Source organism: Pan paniscus, chromosome 2, assembly GCF_029289425.2.
Source record: "Pan paniscus chromosome 2, NHGRI_mPanPan1-v2.0_pri, whole genome shotgun sequence".
Taxonomy (NCBI): Eukaryota; Metazoa; Chordata; class Mammalia; order Primates; family Hominidae; genus Pan; species Pan paniscus.
The window spans coordinates 31,664,008-31,689,323 of record NC_085926.1 but is presented as its reverse complement, the minus strand read 5'-3'; the positions used below and the strand labels follow the sequence as shown (position 1 = coordinate 31,689,323).

At 44.4% G+C, this 25,316-nt stretch overlaps 1 protein-coding gene across 4 annotated transcripts in view; it reads left to right on the top strand.

Moving 5' to 3' along the window:
- Positions 1-25,316, top strand: part of OSBPL10 (oxysterol binding protein like 10) — a 321,010-nt gene that overhangs the window by 272,007 nt on the left and 23,687 nt on the right. For all 4 annotated transcript variants that reach the window (XM_034956018.2, XM_003826138.5, XM_034956017.3 and 1 more), the window contains one exon: positions 7,603-7,752. In XM_034956018.2, the coding sequence (XP_034811909.1) occupies positions 7,603-7,752 (150 nt within the window). The remainder of the gene's footprint in view (positions 1-7,602; positions 7,753-25,316) is intronic.

Genomic DNA, 25,316 nt, shown 5'->3' with positions numbered 1-25,316 from the left:
CCTTTTGTGCATCACTGTCTCCTAAAGCTGTGGTGGTCTCTGATTTCATGGCCTCTTCCTTATCCTCACTATGACTTTTATCCCAAATACTCATGAGCTTCCTGTGATCTGTACTGCTTGTGCCATGGAGACCTTGGCCCCACAATCATAAACAGCTTTGCTTTCAGGGTGTCTTTCAGAGCTCTTGGCTGTGTTATTAATTCAGCGCTGGATTTGGTTTTAAAGTGCTAGTGTCTTGCTCATTGAGATGCTATAAAGCACCTGACACAGTGCTTGGCACCTAGGAGGCCCTTTCTGTCTTGTTGGGGCCCTGCCCTTTCCCTGCTTTTCCAGGCAGCAGGCTGATGCTAAGCTTGATTTGCAGCCTCTGGGATTCTGCACGCTGGCAGTTGGTATTCATACTGGCACGCTCCAAAAGCTCAGCTGCAAAATTGTTGCCTACCCCTTCATTTGCCGCTGCTTCTTCCCTTTTCTTTTTTGTACTTTCTTTAGGTTTTCCTTGCTATTTCTTGATTTCTTTTTTTCCCTTTCATTTAAAAATAGCAGGACTCTGGTTTCTAATCAGAAATGTGGAAATTAGACAAAGACATGCTGCTATTTCCTGTGAATGCTTCCCTCGAATGTTTTTAAAGGAACGCCTGTTGAATCCTCTCAATATAATTGTTCCCAATTATCTTGGCTGATGACAAATGCCCCCACTCTCTCCCCTCCCCAGAAGTGACTTCCTTCTGCCTTCCAGGGTGTGTTTTATTTAAAACTAACCTTTCTGCAGGTCGGCCCCTTTGCTCAGGAAGAGCATCTGTCCTTCCAGTCTATAAGAGCCAAGTGTGGTAAATGTGTGTGTATGTGTGGTTAGAGCCAGCCAGCCAGCTCATCCCCTGGGAGGCGGCAGGAGGATTGTGATGTCAGTGACGACAAACTCAGCATCTCCAAAAGGCAGCTGGGACTAGCTTGCTGTGTGGACATGCGTGTACTTGGACCTGTCAAGGATAAGATCCAGCTTCTCCATCGGGTTCCCCTCGCAGTGGCCTCGTTGTTGAATCTACCTCCAAATGGCAAGATAAGGTCCCCTAAATTCGCCGGTGGCCTTTGAGGCACAGTTGGTTGCCTGGCTTTGGAAGTGGCTCCATGTAGAGGATAGTACGTGTGCAGGAGCCTTCAACAGCCGCCCTGCAGCAGGGCCAAGGGGTACCAGCTATACCAGACAGCAGCTGAAGGCATGTGTCCACAGCTTCTGTCTTCGGCATGACTTCTGACCAAAGTGGAACATCCACCCTTTCAGCTGAGATACCCTCTACCCAACAAAGATGGCCTACTTTTGGAGAATTAGACACAGCCACCAAAAAGACTCTTCCGGAGGAGAAATCTCACCTGTGCAGTGTGTGGGAAGGACAGTAGGTTCATCAGGATCAACCATTTGGCATTCATATGCCAAAACTTTCTATCTCTGTGTCCTCAGGGGAGATACTTTTTCCAAGCATGTAGTAGTGAATGCCTTGCACTTGGTAGTCATGTGATATGAGTTTCTTATTGGAAATGGGGACAAGAAGGCCAAGTGAAATTTCCTGGATTGCTGGCCATCTTTATATACCCTGGGCTATGCTGATGTTATTGACATATATACAGAGTCGGACTGGATCTTCAGATGTGGCTATGTCAGTTTTCATGACCTTTGCCTGTTAGATGGGGCTTCTTAAGATATGAAATGTCACTGATTGTGAAGATACACTGTGAGGATTATGTAATGATTGTGATAATTTGGTTAAATATGCTGTACATATTGGAATAAGAAAATGACTAGAGATAAAAGGGACTAAGTCCTTGGTTTTATGGATTCTGTACTGCAAACAGTAACACGATTATTGTTAGAACTGAAGGTCAGGTGCAGTGGTTCATGCCTGTGATCCCAGCACTTTGGGAGGCCAAGATGGGAGGATCACTTGAGGGCCAGGAGTTTGAGACCAACTTTGGCAACATAGCGAGACCCTGTCTCTAATTTAATAAAAAATTTAAAAATTTTAACTAAAGACCTGAAAAATGGATTCAGTAATTGGTTGTTGGGCACTTGCTCCTCATAGACACTGAGACCCCTTGGTTTCTCTTCTGTGACTCACTGTGTTTCTTGATTTATCCCCTTTGTCTTCTACTTGCCTACTCTTCCAATCTCTCCAGTCCCTAGCCTCTATCTATGTCTCAACTCCACACTCTTTATTTTTCTAGAACCTCTCATTTGTTGGGAAACCAGCCTCTGTTGACTCTTTTCCCCTAGAAAACATAAGTACACTTGCCCTGGTGGCCATTAGTGCATGTTATTTCCTGTTCTGTGTAGTTATGGAATTGAGAAATAATTTGTCTATGAGGGGACATCATTCCCTGGTTACTTCTTTGCCATGCTGCTGTGTACCTGACAGTTCTCTTTTCTGAGGATATCGGAGCATGGTGCTTTGGGTCTTCTCACCTACTGCCTGCATTTCTATGACCCTCAGACTACCCATTTTTTTTTTGACATGGCTAGATTTCCCCAAAAAGATCATATCTAGATGTGTATGGTCTTGTCACTCAGTGCCATGGTTTTTTGGTATGGCTCAGTTCACCCCAGTGCCTCCTTGCCAAGTTAACAGTGTGTGGGGAAAGTTGCCAGGCTTTAAAAATGATTGAACTGCAATATGCTTGCTGCTAAAAGAGAATTTGATGTTCATTCTCTAGCTGGCTTTATTGTCTGTCCTTGCCATATAGGTTTTCAGGAAAGTTGCAGGTCACTTGAGTTCAGTGGGTGCTGTTTTTCTGTTGTAGATATTGTCTGTTTATTGGATACTTATTTACTTGGGCATAAGATGGCTTTAGGAGGCCATCTTAATCCGTGCTAGAGTAGACCCTCTTGCCCCTGCATGTCTGTGATTCCTGGTTTGGCACAGAAAAGCTCCCTGTCCAAAGGCAAAATGCACCTTTAATGGTTAGGTAATGGAACCACGCAGGCTTCTGCCATGATATCTCAAATCTAACCAGTGAGGATTCAGTCCTCTGAATTAAGATATTAGGTTATAAGGCCATGTACAAATAAAGGAGACGTTAGTAGATCAAACTGCTTGTGATGACCCCAGCTATCTGAAGGCCAGGTCTAGGTTAGGAGAGAAGGCAGTTCACTAAAGCAGGAAGGGTGGTGTGGGGTGGGAGTCATCTGTCTGAGGAGGGGAAAGCAGGAGTGAAGTGTCAGGAAAGAGAGTACCTTTGGGGACATGGGTGGAGTGAACGAAGCCTGTGACAGGGAAATGAGTGGACTCTGCAGACAAATGTCTATTTCATGCTTTTTCCTGGCAGGGACACAAACTGTAGTTACATTACATATATGTATTGAATAAAAAGATTGGCATTTCAGTCATGCTTGAAATCTGCATTTGTATTGAAGAATTAAGATATTTGTTTAAGAGATGAAAGCAAAGCTAAATGTTTCTCCCACATTGATGTTCCCATTGAGAAGACTGTTGGACCCACACAAACCTAACACACGTCACAGTTTTGCCTCCTGGCTTTGGCCTCCGTGGCATAGCCCCATATATCTGCTTCTCCTTACTAGATAAGAAGCAGAGGCCCATGGTTAAGGGCAGAGTCACATCTGTAGATGCTGTGACTGTCTTGGATTGGACCATTCCCAGCCCAAGAGCCCATCTCTCACATGGTCTCAGCCTTTGGTCCTCAAGAGGCTGGAGGTCACCGAAGGGGCAGAGACCCTTCTAAGAATCCAAGGGGAGCTATGGACCCCCTCTTCAGAAAAATGCCCAGACTTACAATTTTTGCATAAAATTTCAAGGATGGGAGTGGATATTTTAAGGGCTGTCCATGCGACCCAGGCCAAGAACCCTTGCTCTGGGCACAGGTCACTGTGGGTCACCAGGGAATGTCCCTAAACCCCAGCCTGCCTGTGAAGCTTTTTCCTGCCCATTGAATTTTCGCTTATCATTCTCCCCATTTGCTAATAGGCACAGTTGCTTGATTTTTGTAGCACCATATGCCCTGAGGTGCTTGTGTGGTAGAAATATTGTCATAATTTCTGTTTTTATTAAAATCCTCATTTTTCCAAAGCCTGCTTCTCTTTAAAACATATTTTAATTCCATTTTATCTTCAAGTTTGCATACATTTTTGTGGCTGGGCTGGCTCATTTGCAAAAATCTCTGGGGGATGGGGGATCTGAAGATTCTTCTGCTGAAGTCTTATAAATTCTCTCAGCATTATGAAACCGTTTCTCACATTCATATTTTTCAGAGATGGGGCAACACTGTTCTGCCATTTTTGATGACCTTGAGAGAGTTGTTATTGTTTTATAAGTGAAAATTCGCAGAGATTCAGAGAGGGGAGGCGTGCAGGGGCTCCCAGGAGACAAGTAGGACTTTGTGAGAGAAGGGGAGTGTGGATGTGGATAAGCACGGGGACCTGATTATGGAAAACAGCACTTAGAAAGGATGATAATTATCCATCTCTTTGAATTCCACATCAGAGTAGCGGAATCAACAAACCCTTGACCCTGAAAGGGAAGGAGGTTTTGTGTCTTTAAAACTCCATCAAGACCTGCCTCTTCAAACCCTCCATTCCTCGCAGTGCCTGTCTATGTGGGTGCTTTATGGTTGCCAGTAGATTGGTATTTACATTGCCATGGACCTCTTTCAGACAGAGTTGACCTGTTGACTACTGCTACCTTTCCATCTATGTACCCCCAAGTTGGACCGCGATGGGGGTTGGGGGGTCTTCTCTTTGTGCAGATGGACTGAGCTGCAGTGTGGGTGGATTGAAAGTGTCCTCTAAGATGTTTACTGTCAACAAGGTGTATGAAACCAGCTTAACTCTGATATTTACTTGAGGCTGGGTAGGAGAATTGTTTACAAATCACATTGGGAGAGAAAGGGCAAGTTCTCAGAGGCTGTGGGAGAGAAAACAGTCCTAGGTCCTTGTTGAAGGTTAGGGCATGGCTTGCTCAGGATTTGTGCCACCAAGGGGCAGTGCGCCAGGCTCCCATGGCCGTCCTTCTGTGGGCGGGACTTCAGGGCCACCAGTCATCCTGGATGACTCAGCTTCTGGGGCACCTGCACCAGCCTTAATTTCCTCTGCTGGAGCCACTGTCTTTGAGAGGAATTGTCAGACACAGAGGGCATGTGCTGTTGATTTACAGTGGGAAAGGCTGGAGGGGTTTGTTTTCACATTTATGTGTGTACTTAGTATCATGCGGCTGGATCTTGTGGAAGACTTTCTGGCTACTAGAAGTCAGGGACAAGCTGGGTCTAATTTTCGAGTAAGGCAGACAGCTGGAGGAGGTGTGGTCCCCGAAGGTCTATAAACACATCACAGTGAGTGTAGCAGTGAGTGGGAAAGATGAGGATTTCCCCTGCACTGGCTTGTGAGCAAATAGGAAATCACAGCTTTAGAAGAATGAATCATTCTTTGCTTCGTGAAGCTTATGGCAGCCTCAGTGGAGCAATTGATTTAGTATGCAGTCCATTCTTTGTGAGAACAGCTAATTTCAAGCAGAAAATAATTGCCCGCAAAATGGAGCTACTTCTCCTGTTGAGATGTTTAAGGACTTTGCAGCCCACTCCACCTGTTGGGTACACCATGGTGGTTGGATTTCACTTGGTTTTGATTGTCCTTTTTCTTCCCAAAGCAGAATGCCCAGGCACTACCCTCTCCTCCCCCAGCTGGTGCTGGGATGAGAGGAATTCTGCTAATACAGATTACTGCCCACCGGGTCACTGCAGAGGAAGTTGCAGCTATAACACCTTTGCCATTGGGAGGGATTTGTGTCTGAGCTCTCTGACTTCCGTAGCATAGACTGGAAATGGAAGCTCACAGGGAGCTGAGACAGCCACCCACTTTCAAACTGACCTGAAATCCAGAAGAGGCAAAAGGGAGGAGAGCCAGGAGGACAGGCCAGTAGAAGGGAGGCCCTGCTAATCTCAACATTAGCCATTCAGACTCATGGCAGCGGTGGCCTTGGCACCAGGAGCAGTCACGCAGCAGCACGGGGTGTCATGAGGTGGAGCTGGAGGAGACCCCCAGGGCCACTGGCTGTAAGTGCTGGGCTCCTGTGTGCTTCTACCCCTAACTTCCCAGTGTAGAATCAGGGTAGCTCACAGCTCAGAGACTTCCCTCTCTGGCTCCTCCTCTCAGGGTTAGCACAGGTAAGGATTCCTCAATTATTTCAGCATAATCTAGCAAAGCAACTTGCCAATGATGTCAGATAATACCCATTATGAGGTGGCTAGAGAACTGGGCACATAATAACAGAAAACTCAGCTTTTGGCTGGGGGAATATCCTGTGGGCTTCACTGAGATCTTCCCAACCATCTCTTTAGAATTGGGGTTATTTAGAGCTGATTGAGAACACCTTAGGAGTATGTCTGTGGAAAACGTCTATTTACGTTGAAGTTTTAAAAATGCCTACCCCAGGGGGGAAGGAACACCGTTATTACCTCTCTTTGGAATGTTGGAAAGGAATGGTCAGTGTGGGTATGTAAGGCCAGACAATTTTAAACACCTTGACCACTAAAATAACCTTTGTATGTTAGAAGTGCCTGTAGATATAAGATGATTCTGTCTAATGAGGTTAGTAAATTGTTCGTTTTTTGCATGGACATTTGGACAAGTCTGTATCCTTTCATGTTTAACATCTTTGAGCTTCTGAATTTCTGTATATTATGTCTGACCTGTTATTGATAATTGGAAAGAAATGTATAATGTTCTGTGCAGAGTGCTTTTGCTTATATGTAAGCAAGTATCATAAGAACATAGGTAAATGTGGAGTGCGGAATGTGGATACTTCTTTCAATAGAATTCTGAGGGCAAGTTAACCTTGTAACCAGAGTCCTTAATACTTGGATACTGGAAAATTTTATGTGCAATAATCCCCTTGCCCAGTTTATTAAGTTGCCTGTTTTCTATGTAGTGTGAAAAATTGGAATTGACTGATTGAATTAATAAACTTGCATCGAGGAAAGCAGGGTATGTTGGCCACGTGAATCCCAGTAGTATCATAAAGTTTCAGTTTTGCCTTAAATTTTCATTTGCTGTCTTCCTCCCTAAATTAATGCCAATTCTCAGCATTTTCTTATACCTGCTAGAGTGATCCTAATTGATTTGGGTAGAAATAGTCTTAGAGCACGTTTTTCCATAAATAATTTTAGTCCCTGGATAATCCAACTTTTACTTATAAACAGAAAAATTTATATTAGATATGAAGTGGCCTGGATTGTGCAAGTTAACAGGAGTCTAACTTTGGTAAACTCCTACTTGCTAATAGGCAAAATGAAGGGGGCTCATACCCATATACTATAGTTAGTTTCTTAAAGAACAGGGAGCTGTTTTGTCAGGGGAAGTCGTTACACTCACTAATCAGGGATGACGGGAGAGATGAAAGGGGATATGCAGTGTCCAAGGCACAGGTCCGACCCCCAGGGGACTCGTCTGCCCCGTGGCCAATAGGACTGGGTCACAGAGGAGCTCTGCCCGGAACAGGATTGGGTTTCTTCTGTCATTGCAAAGCATATGAATTCATACACTGTATTTCTAACTTCTATTGGGCCAGCTGGTGATTTTTATTGATTATTTCATTTTAGCCAAACTCAGGCTCTGAATTGGTTTTGTCTGAAGATGAAAAAAGTGACAATGAAGATAAGGAAGAGACGGAATTGGGCGTCATGGAGGATCAGCGTAGTATAATTCTTCATCTCATTTCACAACTCAAACTTGGAATGGATTTGACCAAGGTAGGTTGGCATGTCCCCTGGATTTGTGGTCAGTTGTTGGGGTTCTGTCTCTATCCTCAAGCCTTCTCTATGCACATTTTTTTCGTTGTGGTGAGATTGGAGAAGAAGAGTGGGGAAAAAGGCCAGCATTGCTTTCAAGTATGGATATTCCAGGTATAATTTGAAAGGACATTTGTACATAAATGGTTATCCTCAGGGCTGGACAGCCCTGCATTTGATTCTTGGGAGGAGTTGTTGCTACTCTACAAGGGCAGGGAGAACATCAGAAAAAGCATATGAGATGGTATGGAAAATTCAAGGTACTATTTCTTTGTTTCTTGCTATGTTCTAGAGATAACTGTAGGTGGCCTATAGAGATGGCTATGCACAGTGGCCATAGAGGGAAAAGATGGGGAAGGGAAATGGTGGCACCAGGAATGACGCCACTCTACACGCCCAACCTCACGACCTTCTGAGGGCTGTCCTTAGCTGTAACAGCTGGTCCCCAAGGGTAACCTTGTTGGTGATCCAAATCTCATTGCCATAGGTAGAAGTGGAACCAACTCTTCTTGGTGCTGAGTGCAGGCAGGATGCTTCCTGAGGAACCTCACCAACAGAATCAGTGTCCTGACCACTAACGTCACGGAGAGGGTCCCACATACGTCACCCCTCACCTCTAGTCAGTAGCTTCATTCTAGAGGCAAGCAGGAAAGGCAATTTTGTACGTAGCTGAAAGCTTGTGTGGTGTCACTGGGGCCATTGTCAGGTGGTAGAAAGAGCCTGGAGTTCGGCCTTCCTGGGTTCCACTCCCAGCCAGTTACTCCAGTTGGGAGCCTTCCTGGCACGGTGGTGTGAGAATCGCATGAGGCGTGCGGAGGACCTAACCCAGTGCTGAGCTCCTAGCAAGTGCGTCACCATCTTATCCTTACGAAATGCTATGTTATGTGGTTCGACTGTGGTAGGGTAGAGAAGCAGCTGTTACACAGACAGACAGACATGATCTGCGGGGAGGGTGTGCTGGGGAAGGAAGTTCTAGATTCTGAAGGCCAGCTAGAAAAATATGGATGTCAGAGCCACTGAAGGCACAGCCTGGGGAACAGCCCTAAGGGCAGTTGGCTTGGTTGGCCACAGTGGAGGCTCTGGATTCCACAATCTCATCTCGGACTGGGCAGGGGGCAAGAGAAGAGAGAGGGAAGCGGCAGTAGTGTGAGGAATTCTTTGAGGAGGAAGATGACAGAACAGAGTGACTAACCATTTATAGAAGACAGGAGAGAGACTGAGGAGATGGGAGCCTCTCAGATGACAGACAAATCTTTTCTTTGAAGTGTTTTCATGGGTTTGAATGTGAGCGTGTCTGATATTCTGGGAGACTGCGCCACTTTAAACAAAACAGTGGGCACACACTGAGGACGCCAGACATAGAAAGTTCCTTCTTCGCCATCCTCCACCCTCTGTGTGGCTGCTTCTGTTTTGCACACCAAGCTATGACGACCTGTTCTCCATGCTGCTGCCTTCCCTTCATTTCAGTCCTCTAGCTGGATAATGCTCATTGTTTTTCAGCTACAGGAGTCATTTAAGTGCTTGGCTTTTAAAAGATGCCCATGTTTTATTCTTGTGGATTGTGTAGACACCCAGACAGAGCTTGAGTTGAAGTTTGATGAAGTGTGGATGATAACGTGTACAAGTACAATCTAAAATCACAGTGTTTCCAAACTGGGTCATGAACCATTAGTGAGTTGTGAAACCAGTTTAGTGGAGGTCAGGCCACCATTTCTAAAGAATGAAATAAAATACAGAAGAAAATATCAGAGCATTCTGCACATGAAACCTAGTTCTTTTGATACATGGGTACTGGGTAACGATGTAGGATATATTCTCATTGTGGATTTTTTTTAATGTTTATAAAACTCAGACCTAGAATCATGAATGATGGAGGAAAGAGATTGTAAGAGAAATTGAAATTGCCAAGGTCAGATATGGAGAAGCAAGAAAATATTGAGGGGACTATATTATGGCAAGCTGAGTGTCTGAGCGACTTCACGTTATTCCTGTCTTGCTCTAAAATAAAGAAATATCACAACTGTGCATTTCATATTTATTATTGTTTTATTAGAATATGATTGTTTTGCATTTCCAGAGCCACAGCCTCTTCTTGAAGGAGCAGACATTTCATTTCTCCCAATACTCAGTTGAGTACCTGAAAGAATAACGTTTCCTATCTATAGTTTATTAACTTACTTTACTTGGAAGAATCTGTCATTCAAAAACCAAAGGAAGACTTGACAAGCTGAAATACTTGTGAGGGAAAGAGGTAGAACTGTTACTATCCCATGAGATTTCTTGGCTTCTGTTGCCCTGTATTATAAAAAGGTTGATGAAATTTCCTCTTTCCGTACTGTCCCCTTTTCTCTTCTTGGCAGTTGTCCATGTCATTAAATTAAGCCTGTACTAAATAAGCAATGGAAGAACTTAGCCAGAATGGAGTATCTGATGAGCAGGCACACTGGAGAGAAAATCTTCTTCACCTCAAGGATGAAGGTCTAGTCCCTCTCCAAAAACAAGTATACTTCCGTGTCCCTGAGGATGTGCCAGTGTTGACACATTTGTGAGTCATTACCAGCCCAACTGGGCACATAGTGCTGTATCTTGCCATGGTTCACTGTGGTTACCAGACAGGGCCAGGTTCGTGGATGTTTGACCTGTGAGGTTGCTCAGCACCCCATGCTCAGAAGGGCTCCATGCTTGGTTTAATGCCCTGCTATCACTGTCTTGAGATTCTTAATAATTTTCAAACAAGGGGACTTGTGTTTTCACTTTCCACTGTGCCCCACACAGCATGTAGCTGGTCCTGCCTCCAGAAGCACCCTTGTCTGCCCTCTTTCCTCAGGGTGGCACCATAACCCCAAGTTACTGGTGACTACCTCCACTGGATAACCCACTGTATTTCCACAAATTGTGGGTAGCCTAGAAAAGAAGAGAGGATGGAGGAACCACAGTGAGGTGGAGGGTCACCGAAGGTCTGGCGTGTTGTGCATGCTGGTGAGTGGCTCCATTGAACCTGGAGTGGACGTTAGGATCAGGTCCTGCAGAGCCTATGGGCCATGTGAAGGGGACAAACTTGATCCTGAGGGCTATGGGAAGCCTTGGAAAGTTTGAGCAAATGAGTAACATCATGTGGTATTCAGGAGATCCTGACATGACTGTTGTGCCAAGCAAGTTCCAAGCTCCAAGGAGAAGGGCCCACAAAATGCAATATTGAGCTTGGAGGTGTAGGACCATTTTTACCTAGTTTTCAGGGATATGAAAAGCAACAATTTGTAATGTGTTCACTCATGTAACATGTATTTGTTGAGCACTGCACATGCCAGATACTGTTTTAGACACTGGGATTGCAGCAGAACATTCAGAATCCATGCCCTGATGGGGCCTGAGTGATGATGGAAGGAAACAGACAAGAAACAAGTGAGAGAGAGGGAAGGAGGGAGGGGAAAGAAAAGGAGATGGAGATGAAGTATAATGAAGAGAAATAGAGCATGTCAGGGAGGGTAGCTGGTGGTGGGATGGGGGTCCCTCTTAGGTAAACTGGTCAGGGTAGGATTCTACTAGGTAACATTCGAGTGGAGACCAGATTTAAATGAGGGAGCCAGCCATGTGAGCATCTACGGAAGAGTGTTCTGGCCGGAGGGGATGGGGGTGAAAAAGGCCCAAGATGGACCTTGTTTGACATTTGGGCATGAGGCCAATGTGGTTGGATCAGAGTGAATTGAGTGGGATTGGCAGGAGAGTAAGTTGGTGAGACAGCAGGTTATAGGGCCGTTTAGGATACTGTGAGGGCTCAGGATGTTGTTTTGAGTGATATGGTGGCCACTGGAGGGTTTTGAGCAAGGGAATATGTGACCTTACTTGTATTTTTGTTTTATTTTTATTTTATATTTTTGAGATGGAGTCTCGCTCTATCACCCAGGCTGGAGTACAATGGTGCCATCTTGGCTTACTGCAACCTCCACCTCCTGGGTTCAAGTGATTCTCCTGCCTCAGCCTCCCAGATAGCTGCGATCACAGGTGCGTGTCACCATGCCCAGCTAATTTTTTGTATTTTAAGTAGAGATGGGGTTTCACCATGTTGCCCAGGCTGGTCTCAAACTCCTGACCTCAAGTGATCCACCTGCCTTGGCCTCCCAAAGTGCTGGTATTACAGACGTGAGCCACCGTACCTGCTTAGTTGTATTTTTAAAGGGTAATTTTGACTCTGCTGTGAAAAATAGACTGAGGTGGGGTGACTAGGGTGTGAACAGCAGGGGTCAGGGTAGAAGAGAGAAGGAAGCTGGCGAGGCACCGTGGCTCACGCCTGTAATCCCAGTACTTTGGGAGGCCGAGGTGGGTGGATTACAAGGTTAGGAGTTCGAGACCAGCCTGGCCAACGTAGTGAAACCCTGTCTCTATTAAAAATACAAAAAATTAGCTGGGCGTGGTGGTGGGTGCCTGTAATCCCAGCTACTTGGGAGGCTGAGGCAGGAGAATCGCTTGAACTCGGGAGGCGGAGGTTGCAGTGAGCTGAGATCACGCCATTGCACTCCAGCCTGGGTGACAGTGCGAGACTATATCTCAAAAAAAAAAAAGAGAGGAGGAAGCTACTGTAATAACCTAGGTGAGGTGCTGGTGGCACAGTGCTAGTGGCTGATTCTGGATGTGCATCGAAGATACTGCCAACAGGATGTGCAGTATGAGAGAGAGGAATAAAAGATGACTGTAAAGTTTTGGCCTGAACAGCTAGAATAATTATTATTATTAATTGCTATTTGTTTTATTGTTTTTATTTTTTGTTTTATTGTGTTTTTAAATTTTGTTTTATTCTTTTATTTCTGGCCTGAACAGCTAGAATAATAATTACTAATTGCCATTTGTTTTATTGTTTTATTATTAATTGCCATTTATTATTAGTTGCCATTTGTTTCAGTTGTCTATTGCTGGTAACAAACCACCCCCCAGTTTTTTTTATTCATGGTTATGCAATCTGGAATGGGCTTAGCGGGGCGGCTCTTCTGCTGGTCTTGCCTGTTGTTCACTGGTGAGTTGGACTTGGCTGGAACAGCTGGGCTCTTCTTTCTTCATGAAGTCTTAGGACCTTTCCCTCTCCGTGTGTTCTTCCCACATGGTTTCTCCAACTGGGTCACCCGACTTCTTAAATGGCAGCTCAAGGCTTCTAAGGGGGCAAAAGTGGAAGCCGGTAAGCCTTCCTAAGACTTAGGCCCCAAACTGGCACAAGATCACTTCTATTTTATTGATTAAAGTAAGTCACAGATTCAGGCCAGATTGAAGGAGGACTATGCAAGAGTGTAAATTCCAGGAGGTGTGGTTCATTGGAAGTCATCAATGTAACAGATTACCACTCCATTTTATGGAGGAGGAGGAGACTAGGGAAGAACAGGTTGGAGATGTTGGGGCTATCACAAATCCAGTCTTGGATCTGATTAGGTCTGAGATATCCATCCACTAGGCATTCAAGAGGACATGTAGGCATTTGGATATATACAAATCTGGAGTTCGTGAGTGAGGCTCAGGTACAAGTTTGAGAGGAAACAATGTATAGATGGTGGTCAAAGCCATGAGGCTGGATGAGTTTCTCTAGAGAGTGAGTAGAGACATGGGGGAAAATATCCAATTACAGGGTCCTGGGATATTCCAACATGGAGGGGTCAGGGAGATGGGAATAATCTAGCAAAGGAGATTAAGAAGGTTCAGCCAGTGAAGTAGGATAGAAGTCAGAGGAGTGTGATGTGGAAGCCACGTGAAGAGAGACTATCAAGAAGACAGAATTGATCAACTGTGTTGAATTGCTGCTGATGGGTCAAGAAAGCTGGGGCCTGCAAATGGACCATTGTATTTGGCTTTGCCAAAGTCTGATGGGAGTGCATTCAAGGGAGAATGGGAAAAAATGTGGTATAAAGACGGGGAGTAAAGATAGCTCTTTAAAGGAACTTTGATATAAAAGGGAACAGAAAATTGGGTGGAAACTGTAGGAGTATCTAAAATTAAGGGAGATTTGGTTTCTTAAGATGCTTGAATGCTGATGGGATTAGGAGACAGAGGAAAAAATGCTGCAGGAGAGAGGAAGCAGATGAGTGCAGGAATTTGAGGAGGTGAGAGGGCATGGGATCCAGAGATAGGATAATGCATCCATTGCAGCAGGGGGGCAGGCAGAGAGAGGGGTGCAGACACCAGAAGATGGCAGGAGACCCTCATGGTTAACCACATGGCTCTGAGCCAGACTGCCTGGGCTGGCATCCCCACTGAGTTCCTATCTATATATTACCTTGCATCTGAGTGCCTCTGTTTTCTCATCTTTAAAAGGGGGTTGATAATTGTACCTTCCTCATAGGGCCGCTCTGTATGTATGCATACTGACGTGTGAAGGATTCAGAGCAGTGCCTGGCACAGAGTGAGTGCTGTGTTTGCTATTATGATTATCAAGTGAACCTTCTCTCTGGACTGCTTCAATTTTCCCAGTGAGAAAAGCAGGAAAGTGACCAGCTGAGAGTGATAAAGAGCAAAGGGTTATTAGAGGTTTGAGAAGGGAGGAGAAGACAGGGAACAAGTGGAGAGAGGAAGCAGGTAGGAGGATTGTCACACACCGCCAGGGGGCCACTTAAGGTTTTGAGGTTGTGAATTTAAACTAAGAGTCTGCATGTTGTCTCTGTTTCTCCAAGAAAGTTGAGCTGCCAGATTGAGATATACAGAATGTGAGGGGCTGGATTAAACAGAGTTAAGGTTTTCTTGGTTAGTGCCTGGATGGAGGGAGAGAGGGGCAGAGTTGCTTGGCGTAGATCAAAGGGAGTTAAGTATAGGGTTGGGCCAGGGACTCTATACTGGGAGTGGAGGGAAGTGAGACCACAAGGGGGTGGTGGACAGTAAAAGGTCAATGGGTCAAAGGTGCTGGTGAGACTAGGGACTGGATGGGGTGAATGGGACATATGGGGCAATAGCAGAGAGAGGGATGCTTGAACTTGAGATTATGGGTGGCAGTTACAGATAATGACAGTGTGCCTGTTTGTAACCCTATATGGATTTCTCAGAGGATTTAGTCTAAACTCCAATGTTACAGATATAGAAAAACCTCGAACAGTGTATTTTGAACCCTTTCAGAGAGCACAGCTGGCTTCAGAGAGTAGGTAGAAGGTGGGGGATGCAGACTGTGGCTAAAACTAGTGGATTGAGCTGTGCTCCGGTGGTGAGGTCCCTAACCTAAAGATACCCAGTTCATAGCTCATCAATCAAGAACACATGAAACAAGATTCATGCTTTGAGGCCGGGTGCGGTGGCTCGTGCCTTTAATTCCAGCACTTTGGGAGGTTGAGGTGGGCGGATCACCTGAGGTTGGGAGTTTGAGACCAGCCTGACCAACATGGAAAAACCCTGTCTCTACTAAAAATACAAAATTAGCCGGGCATGGTGGCGCATGCCTGTAATCCCAGCTACTCGGGAGGCTGAGGCAGGAGAATCGCTTGAACCTTGGAGGCGGAGGTTGCAGTGAGCCGAGATTGTGCCATTGCACTCCAGTCTGGGCAACAAGAGTGAAAGTCCGTCTCAAAAAAACAAAACAAACAAACAAAAAAAAGATTTATGCTTTGAAAGAGCTTGCTGAGATAATTTTCTATGAGTCTTAAAGAATTATTTAAGTTGTTACTAATCAAAGAAATCAATGACCTTATTTTAGACCTTCTAAATCAGCAACAAAATAGTAGATACATATTTAGTGTATACAGGGTAAAAATGATACCCCAACTCCTTGCTGATGGCATTATAAATTGATTGCATTTTTAGAAAGCATTGACTACATGTGTCAAAAATCAGCAATGTTCACTGAAACTTTTTTAAAAAATTAAAATAATTTTAAAATTAAATGTTGAATAGATACAAAAGAATATAAGATATATGGATAATATAGGGCAGGGGTCAGCAAACCTTTTTTTTTTTTTTTTTTGAGACAGAGTCTTACTCTGTCACCCAGGCTGGAGTGCAGTAGCATGATCTCGGCTAACTTCAACCTCTGCCTCCCGAGTTCAAGTGATTCTCCTGCCTCAGCCTCCTGAGTAACTGGGATTACAGGTGCCCACCATCACGCCTGGCTAATTTTTGTATTTTTAGTAGAGATGAGGTTTCACCATGTTGGCCAGGCTGGTCTTGAACTCCTGACCTCAGGTGATCTGCCTGCCTTGGCCTCCCAAAGTGCTGGGATTACAGGCAAGAGCCTTTGCACCCGGCCAGCAAACATTTTCTGTAAAAGGTCAGACAGGTGGCTTACATCCGTAATCCCAGTGCTTTTGGAGGCTGAAGCGGGAGAATCACTTCAGGCCAGGAGTTTGAGACCAGCCTGAGCAACATAGCAAGACCTTGTCTCTACCAAAACTATTTTAAAATTAGCCAGGTGTGGTAACACACACCTATGTTCCCAGCTACTGGGGAGGCTGAGGCAGGAGGATCACTTAAGCCTAGGAGTTTGAGGCTCTAGTGAGCTATGATCATACCACTGCACTCCAGTCTGGGCAACAGAGCAAGACCTTATCTTAAAAAATTTTTATTTAATTAAATAAAAGACCAGATAACAAGTGTTTTTGGCTTTGCAGACCGTATTGTATCTACTGCAACCATTCAGCTCTGCCATTTGACCACAAAGGCAGCCGTAGAAAATGCAGAAATGAATGGTTATAGTTTGTTCCAATAAAACTGTTTGTCAAAGCAAGTGAAGATTTGGCCTATGGGTTGTGTTTGTTGACCCCTGGTATATAGAATCACACTACAGCAGACATCATGTTCTCACCACAGGTTTATGGAAAATGACATCATTACCTGTGTACGCTTTAATGGATATATAACATTCTACCACATTGCTGTGTTATTTACTTTCCCAACAAATAGTCTGTGGTTGGCCACGTTGTCTCTTTTTGGCTTCTTGATGTTATAGGTGATGATATAGTGAACATCTTCTTAGGCATACAGCCTTTTTCCTTTGATTGAATTATTTCATTAGGCCCAATTTCTAGCATCAATCACAATATGCAAAGATTAACATTGCTGTGCTTGAGCTTTTTTTTGTAAAAGGGAAATTTTAATGAAAAGGGTCAGAAGGCCAGTGTTTATCCTGGAAATGAACCCCACAAGGCAGAGATATGGACCTCAGGGGTCTCTGGTCTCCCTGATCCTGCTTCCACTTCTCTTGCCAGATCCCTCCAGCTGTTCTTCTCCCTGAATCTGGTTTTCAGTATACTGTCAAGCAAAGCCTGTTATCTCTCCCGAGTGTTTGCCTTTTAATAGAAGAGAGAGTGGAGACCTGGCTTCCCTAAGCTTGTCTGTGTAAATCTGTTTCATGAGGCGACGCAGTTATGCGATCTCCATTCTTTCTCCCTTTCTGTCCTGTTGGCAGCAGTTCATCAATCCACACTTCTAGAAAGAGTGACAGTCACAATGGTAGTCTTCAGGCCCCTTGGGGGCGCTGAGCAACCCAGCATGGGCCTTGGCCAAGCAGAGTTGATTCTCATTCCAGCACTCCACTGACGTAGCCATTGTAAATTGCAAAAGCTCTCTGGGCAGTTTCCTCATCTGTAAAATGGAATAGTTGTACCTGCTTACAGACATCTAAGAAGATTACACAAGATAATGAGTGTGAAACCCAAGCACTGTGCCCTGGCTTGAGCTCTAAAAACAGTTTAAATCTGAAATATTTAATATATTCTTACAGCAATGTTTTTGTCTTATACAATTGTTTCTCCTTTTTCTCTGAGCAGGTGACTGATTGTTTACAGAAGTGTCACAGGTGGTCTCGGGGTTGCTCTGGGCATTGTGAGTCATTTTAGCTTTCAACATTGTCACTGAAATATTATGTGACAAGTTTGTGTCTAATCTCTGTTGCTCGTATCTTCCCTGGTCTCCAAATGAGGTTACTGATTCCTGATTATAGGGGTCTATAATCTGAGCCAGCAAAGAATGAGCGTTTCCTGGATACTAGGTAGGCACTGGACTAATTTAACACTGCCATTTAATACTCACAATCAGCCTAGAAGGTTGGTATTTTTATTTTCTCTATTTTTACAGCTGAGGAATTGAGTCCTGGGGAGATGAATTTGCCACGTACACGTGGCTAGTCACTGCTAAGGGATGACGTTCTGCTCCCAACTGAATTCCTTCTGTGAGCTGATGTCTGGGACTCTGGAAAAACACAGGGATTAACTTCAACAGATATCTTTCTATATAGTAAATATCTTCTTGGAAAAAGTAAAATTTTATTTCAAACTCTTCCCGTCTGACAAAAATTTTAATGAATGCTTTTCATAGTGTTTCAGGCACCATGAAATGGGTGTGAAGGAACCTGGCAGGTTAAGGAAACCTAGGGAAAAGGTTGGCTAAGTCAAGAAACCTTTTGCAGTGTGAATTGTCTGTGCTTTATTTTGTAAAATTGGATTTTTGTGTATTTCTCCTGGTTTTCTCAAAATAGGACATAAATGAACCTTTGTGGTGGTGGAGGCCTCTCTGCTTGCTTGTTTGCACTGGGTGTGTTTGCCAATCTAAGGATAAAATACGAAGATGGCTCCCAAGGTTATGAAGTCATGTTTCTTTTTTCTTTCTTTTCTCTTTCTTTAAAGAGACAACTCAGGCTGGCATACAGTGGTGCAATCATAGCTCCCTGCAGCCGGAAAGTCCTGGGCTCAAGTGATCCTCCTGTCTCAGCCTACAAATAGCTAAGACGACAGTAAGACTACAGGCTTGCACCACCACACCTGGCTAATTTAAAAACATTTTTTGTGTAGAGACAACAAGGTCTTGCAGCCAGGTTGGTCTTGAACTCCAGGGCTGAAGCCATCCTCCCACCTCAGCCTCTCAAAATGCTGGGATCACGGGTCTGAGCCACTGCACCCAGTCAACTGATGTTTCTTTGAAGAAAATTGCACTTACTCTTGGCCTTCTATTTGCAGAGGCCAGCTGTGCTCCCTGCTGTGGGGAGGGGACTATCCCTCCTTCCAAGTGTCCTTCGCCTTCCCCTATGGGTGATTGTTTATTTCGGATTTCTAAGAGCCTAAGATCCCAACCTGAAGATTAGTTATTTACTTTTAGATTGATGCAACTTTAAATGTAATTAATTGTTCTCTGAGTCCCTAGTGCAGATCCTCTCTTTTTTTCCTTCCCCCCAAATAGTTCATTGTCTTAATTATGTTAATGGAAGAAAAGGCAGTCTTTATTGATGGCTCGGTAAATCCACAGCAGTGATTTCAGGTCATTTGGATGCCATCAGTCTGAACAGCTGGGCCGTCACTCATCCTCTGTCAGAGGCAGACAACCCAATTAGTACTCACCACTCCTTGGCTCTGTATCCCTGGTGTCCACTGTCCAAGAAATGGATGATTAAATGACTTATTTGCAAACACACCAAAAAAAAAAAAAAAAAGGAGAGGGTGCCCAGGAGATTGTAGGAGAGGAAGAAATCAGACCAGACTAGGAAGTCTGTTTTAATGAAAAGTATGACATCTTGTCCAGAATGTTCAGTTGCTGGTTTTGAAGTTGATCTGGCATTCTGCACAAACTCCAATGAAACACACAACAGAAGATGAAAGAGGAAATAGTAATTCTGCTCCCAACCCATTCTGCTCCATCTCTCCAGGTATTCTATTTTTTTCCTGCTCTGACAAAGCCACATCATTTTAAAGTACAGAATACATACCTAGTAGGTTGGACTTGATGTTGGCTGTGAGCCCATATTCCCTCAGTCCACAATTTTGGGAAGGTTGTCTTTGAAAATTATTCTCAGGTATTGCATTCCCAGTAGAACCTTTTTTCTTTTTCCTCCAACTTTTTTATTTTGAACATTTTCCAATCTACAGTAAAGTTGCAAGAATAGCACAACGGACTCTTGTATTAGTTCTTGCATTGCTATCAAGAACTACCTGAAACTGAGTAATTTATAAAGAAAAGAGGTTTAATTGACCAGTTTTGCAGGCTGTACAAGTTCTGGGGAGGCCTCCGGAAACTTACAATCATGGCAGAAGGCGAAGGGGAAGCTCTCAACATCTTACATGGCCAGAGCAGGAGAAAGAGAGCAAAGGGGGAGGTGTTATATACTTTTAAACAACAAGATCTCATGAGAACTCACTATCATGAGAACAGCAAGGGGAAGTGTGCCCCCATGATCCAATCACCTCCCATCAGGCCCCGTCTCCAACACTGGGGATTACAATTTGACATGAGACTTGGGTGGGGACACAAATCCAAACCATATCAACTCCCATATATTCTTCACCTTTTTTGGCCAATTACTAACATTTTGTACTTTGCATTTCTTCTCCCTTCTTCCCTCTCTGCCAACCTCTCTCCTCCCCTCCTCCCTCCTTCCTCCTTCCATTTTTCTCTCTAGTTCTCAAGCTGTCTCCCTCCAGAACTTTTTCCGTACACATACATGTATATGTGTGTGTTACACATTGGGTTAGTCCATTTTCATGCTGCTAATAAAAGACATACCTGAGAGTGGGAAGAAAAAGAGGTTTAACAGACTTATAGTTCCAAATGGCTGGGGAGGCCTCACAATCATGGCAGAAGGCAAGGAGGAGCAAGTCATGTTTTACATGGATGGCAGCAGGCAAAGAGAGAGAGCTTGTTTGGGAAAATCCTCTTTATAAAACCATCAGCTCTCATGAGACTTACTGTTAATGAGAACAGCACAAGAAAGACCCACCCCCATGATTCAATTACCTCCCACTGGGTCCCTCCCACGACACGTGGGAATTGTGGGAGTTACAATTCAAGACGAAATTTGGGTGGGGACACAGCCAAACCATATCATACATGTATGTTTATTTTTTGATTAACCATTTTAGAGTATGTTGCAGACATCATGACAGTTCTTTCCTACCCCTTTGGTGAGTGTCTTCTAAGAATAAGGACATTATAGTATACATGTGTCACATTGGGAAATGTAACATTGAGGCAATATTATTTCATATTCAGCCCATGGTAAATTTTCCCAACTTGTCCCAATCATGTCCTTTATGGCCATTTTTTAAAACTCCGGAATCCAACCCAGATTATGTTGCATTTGGTCATTATGATGTCTCTAGTCTCCTTTAGTCAGGAAAATTTCCCGCCTTTTTCCCTTTCATGGCAGTGATACTGAAGAGTTCAAGTCAGGTTTTCTTTGCTTTCATTTTTGTTTTCCAAACTGTTCCTCAGTTTGGATTTGATTTTTTTTTTTTTCCTCATAGTTAAGAGCCAGACTAAACAATTTGGGCAGTAATAATTGGCAGAAGTTGCTGAGCAGAGCCTTTGTTTTTCCTTTTGGTAAAGAGAAGAGGAAGATGCCTTCAGACTAGGCAATTTCATTCCTTCTGGCTCCTTTGGAGCCTTTGAAGGCCCATCCTGGAGGTCATCCAGCCACATTCTTTTTGGCCCCAAAGGTGTCTTAGGAGATCCAGAAGAGTGTGGGGCAGACCGGGTTTGAGTCTACTCATTCATTAGACATTTAGAGTGCACTTCTGATACATCAGGCTCTGGTTCCTTACCACCCAAAACATGTTCCTGAAATAAGCTAGATTCTGTGTAAGCTGGCTTCAGCCTAGAAGTTGGTATGTATGTGAATATTCTCATGTTGCTCGAGAGAAGCAGCAACTGAAAACTTGGCTGGATATACTCAGAAGAATTCAAAGCATAGTGAATGAGAATCTGCATTTAAAAATATGGGTAACTTAAACACGTCAAAGGAAACAAAGGTGTCTCTCATGCAGTTCATCTGTTTGTCTTGTTTTTTGCTAGGTATTAAGGAGTCAGGTGTCTATCCACTAAGAGCTTACAGTTTTGAAACGTGTGCATTAATAAGAACAAAAGAGCCTTACAAGTGGAGATATGTGTGAGGTGCAGAGGATAGGAGAGAGGGGTTGTTGCTTTAGCCTTGAAAGCAGGAACTGTCAAAAAAAGCTTCACAGAGCAGGGAGCTACTTGAGCTGATGAGCTTTTTGTCATAGAGACAGGGCAGGAGAAAGGGCAGAAAAAGGGAGTGTGTGTGTGTGTGTGTGTGTGTGTGTGAGAGAGAGAGAGAGAGAGGGGAGATTTGTGCAGGGAGGGATGGGGGCAGTCAGTCAGGACATCGTGTGAGACCAGAGGGAGGTGGGGGCGTTATCTCTTACAGAGATTTTAGAAAGATGACTCCGGCTGTTGTGTGGAGGAGAGTTGGAGGTATGTCAGGATGCTGGGCCTCCAGTTCAGGAGCCACACCTCCTACGCCCTTCCTTCATTGCAACGATCTCCCTCCCATTTATGATATTAATGATACTGTTTGGAATGGTGGATTTTCTTGCTATGTTGGGAAGAGTGAAATGGCCCTAGAAGGTGGGGCTCATGTCCCATTCTCTTGCCCATTTGATCTCCTTTGCCCACTTCTTTTAAAAAAATTATTATTATTATTATTTGTAGTGATGGGTTCTCACTATGTTGCCCAGGCTAGTCTTAAACTCTTCCTGCCTCAGCCTCCCACTGTTGGGATTACAGGCACGAGGCACCATACCTGGCCCTTCCCCCTCTTCTTAATCCGTGACAGCATCTGGGGTGGCCCAGACATCCTAGCTGTCTCCCTTGTCCACTGAGAGAAGATGTTCTTGTTAACCAGAAGCAGATAATCCTGATGTGTCATGGGGTAATGGCAGAGACTTGGAGGTGGCACCTGGGAACCTGAGGTTCCCTGCTGGCTCAGCCACTGGGTGGCCCAGGCATAGCGCCCTCACCTGTGGGACCAGGGCAGTGCACTAAATCATCTTGCTTTTTAGTTCTGACATTCTGTGACTCAGGGTTCCAAGTGGAGTTCTTTTTCTTGTTTATTTACTTATTTATTTTATTAAATCCTTCAGCTTTTGAATTCAGAAATGCTGACTAAATTAGGGGAAATATCTTAAATTCTTCTCCTTTTCAAAAGTACATAACTAGAGAGTAAATATTGTATCAATTTTCCTTGTTAACTTTAATCTTGGGTACAAACTTGAGGATTCTTGTCTAGAGGTGGAATTATTGCCACAGAAGCCCCATTGCCATAGAGTGGGGAAAAAGACACGAGCCAAGGTTACGCAATTATCTTTGTTTGAAGTTATACCCGTCAGGGCTGATGGCCTCAGTGTATATTTCTGTCCTTCCCCTCCCCTGGCTTGCCTTCTGATCACAAGGCCCCTTGGACCTGGGAAGGGAGAGAGCAGGAGACGGAGTCACTTGGGGAAGGGATGCAGATGCAGACATTTGTGGCAGCCTGTCCTTTGTCATTGATTTGGCTTCATTAAGGGATTTCCAAGCTGCTTAAATTCACACTCCCCAGCTTGTCCACCCTGTCTGGGTGGAGTTCACAGGGGAGCCCTTGGGTGATTCTGGGGCAGAAGAGGGAAGTGTGGTGAGTATTTGGGGGTTATTTACTCTGCTATTGGACAGCTAAGTGGTGGGAGAACACAGCAGCCTGACCCCAGTGAAGCCTCATTGGAAGAGCAGCCCCCAGAGAGCACAGTGATGGTTGCTGAATGATGACCTGTCCCCACGAAAAAGGCATAGGAAGTAACAGAGGTGGCATCTGAAGGTTATTTCAAGCTAAATGCTTTTCTTGGCCAGATGAGATCCTAGGACAGCCAGATTCTCAATTTTTTCAAGTCGTGGATTAAAGAAAATTAGGAAACCTCCATTGATTTGCATAGTTGTGTTTTTAAATAATGTTTCTTCCTTGTGTGTATTATAAAAACAAAGCAGAAAGATACTCAGAAAAAAAAGTGTTAAAATCACTCAGTTCTGTCACCTGGACAGATATGTTAAGATTTTGAGTGTTTTTATGATTCTTGGATTGTATTACATGTTCAGTTTTACATCTGGCTGCTTTTTTATTTAGGACAGGCACATTTTCTCCTGACATACTTTTCAAATGAAAGATAGAAAAGCATTAAAGGAGATGTACCAAGCTTTACCTCTCTAGCAGATGGGGCTTTTTCTAGTTTCCTCTGAAATTTCTGTCCTTTGCTGTTCTCATGTCTGCCTATCTCTCTCTGGACATCTGTATTAGTCCCTTTAGTGTTGCTGTGACAGAATGAGACTGAGTCGTTTTTCAGAAAAGTACATTTATTGAGCTCACAATTCTGCAGGCTGGGAAGTTTAAGAGCATAGTGTCACATCTGGCTGGCTTCTGGTGAGGGCCATGTGCCGGGTCAAAACGTGGCAGAAAAGGGGCGAGTGTGTGCAGAGATCATGTGGGAAGCACAAGGGTCTAGGAAGCCAAAGTCGCTTCTAGAACAGCATGCTCTTGCGGTCCCTAATTCAGTCCTGGGAGAGAGAGAACTCACTCCTGAAGGAAGGCATTAATCTCTTCATAAGGGATCTGCTCCCATTACCTACACACCTTCTACTAGTCCCCACTTCCTAACACTGCCACATCGGGGATCAAATTGCAACACACATTTGGGAGAGGACAAACTCAGACCACAGCAGCATCTCTTCTCCCTTCCATCACATCCAAGTCATTTGCAGGGAAGGGTGTTGGAATCCTGAAGTAGAGTCGGGGTTACAGATCTGTGAGCCTGTGTGATATTTGTGGTCCATGATCATACACCCTCCCAAATGTTTTCATGGCAGTGAGGGACTGCAGAAAGGAAGGACAGAATTAGTTATGTAAAGAGAGATTGTAAACCAGCCCCATGGTATTGGTCAACTCGCTGGAACCCGGTGTGTTCCCTGCGTGGCCCAGCAGGTCTGGGCTAGCTTTCCAGTTTCAAAATCCTGTGAGTCCACGTTAGGAGGAACAGAATGAGATGCTCTGGGTTAAGGCTGGCTGGCTGTTGCAGCTAAGTGGATGGATTATTAATACCCGATAACTGTTTGGGAGGCCAAGACGGGTGGATTGCTTGAGCTCAGGAGTTTGTAATGAGCCTGGGCAACATGGTGAGACCTTGTCTTTACTAAAATAAAAAAAATTAGCTGGGTATGGTGGCATGTGCCTGTAGTCCCAGCTACTCAGGAGACTGAGGCAGGAGAATCACTTGAACCCAAGAGGTGGAGGTTGCAGTGAGCTGAGATTGTGCCACTGCACTCCAGCCTGGGTGACAGAAGGTGACTCTGTCTCAAAACAAACAAAAAATACCCGATATTTGTTTTAAGTTAAGATCACTCTAGGACAGTGAAAAATGGACTTTCTCTTCTTTAAAAAGCAGTAACAGTAATGAGTTATGGGCTTCCCAGTTTCAGAGTACCCTTCAGTTGCTTTAAGTGACTTACAGTAGATGATTAAGTAATCATTGGGTTACAGGCATTTGGGGTTGTAGAGCCCCCTGAGTGACCACCTGGATCCACTTTGGATCAATGAGGAGTCTTTGTCTTATCTCTACCAGAGTTATCCGGGCCTCTACAAGGTCTCTGTCTTCAATCATGTGCCAATAACAAACCTAGGGGTAGCCACTCTGCCAGTCCTTTAGCAGCAGGTTCTGTACGTTAAGAGCCAGCCTGCTTTGTAACTTCCACTGGTTTTTCCTGGACCAGCCTTGAGGACTGACCTCCACAGATGGAATCACCATGGCCCCTCTTGTCTGCGGCAGCTC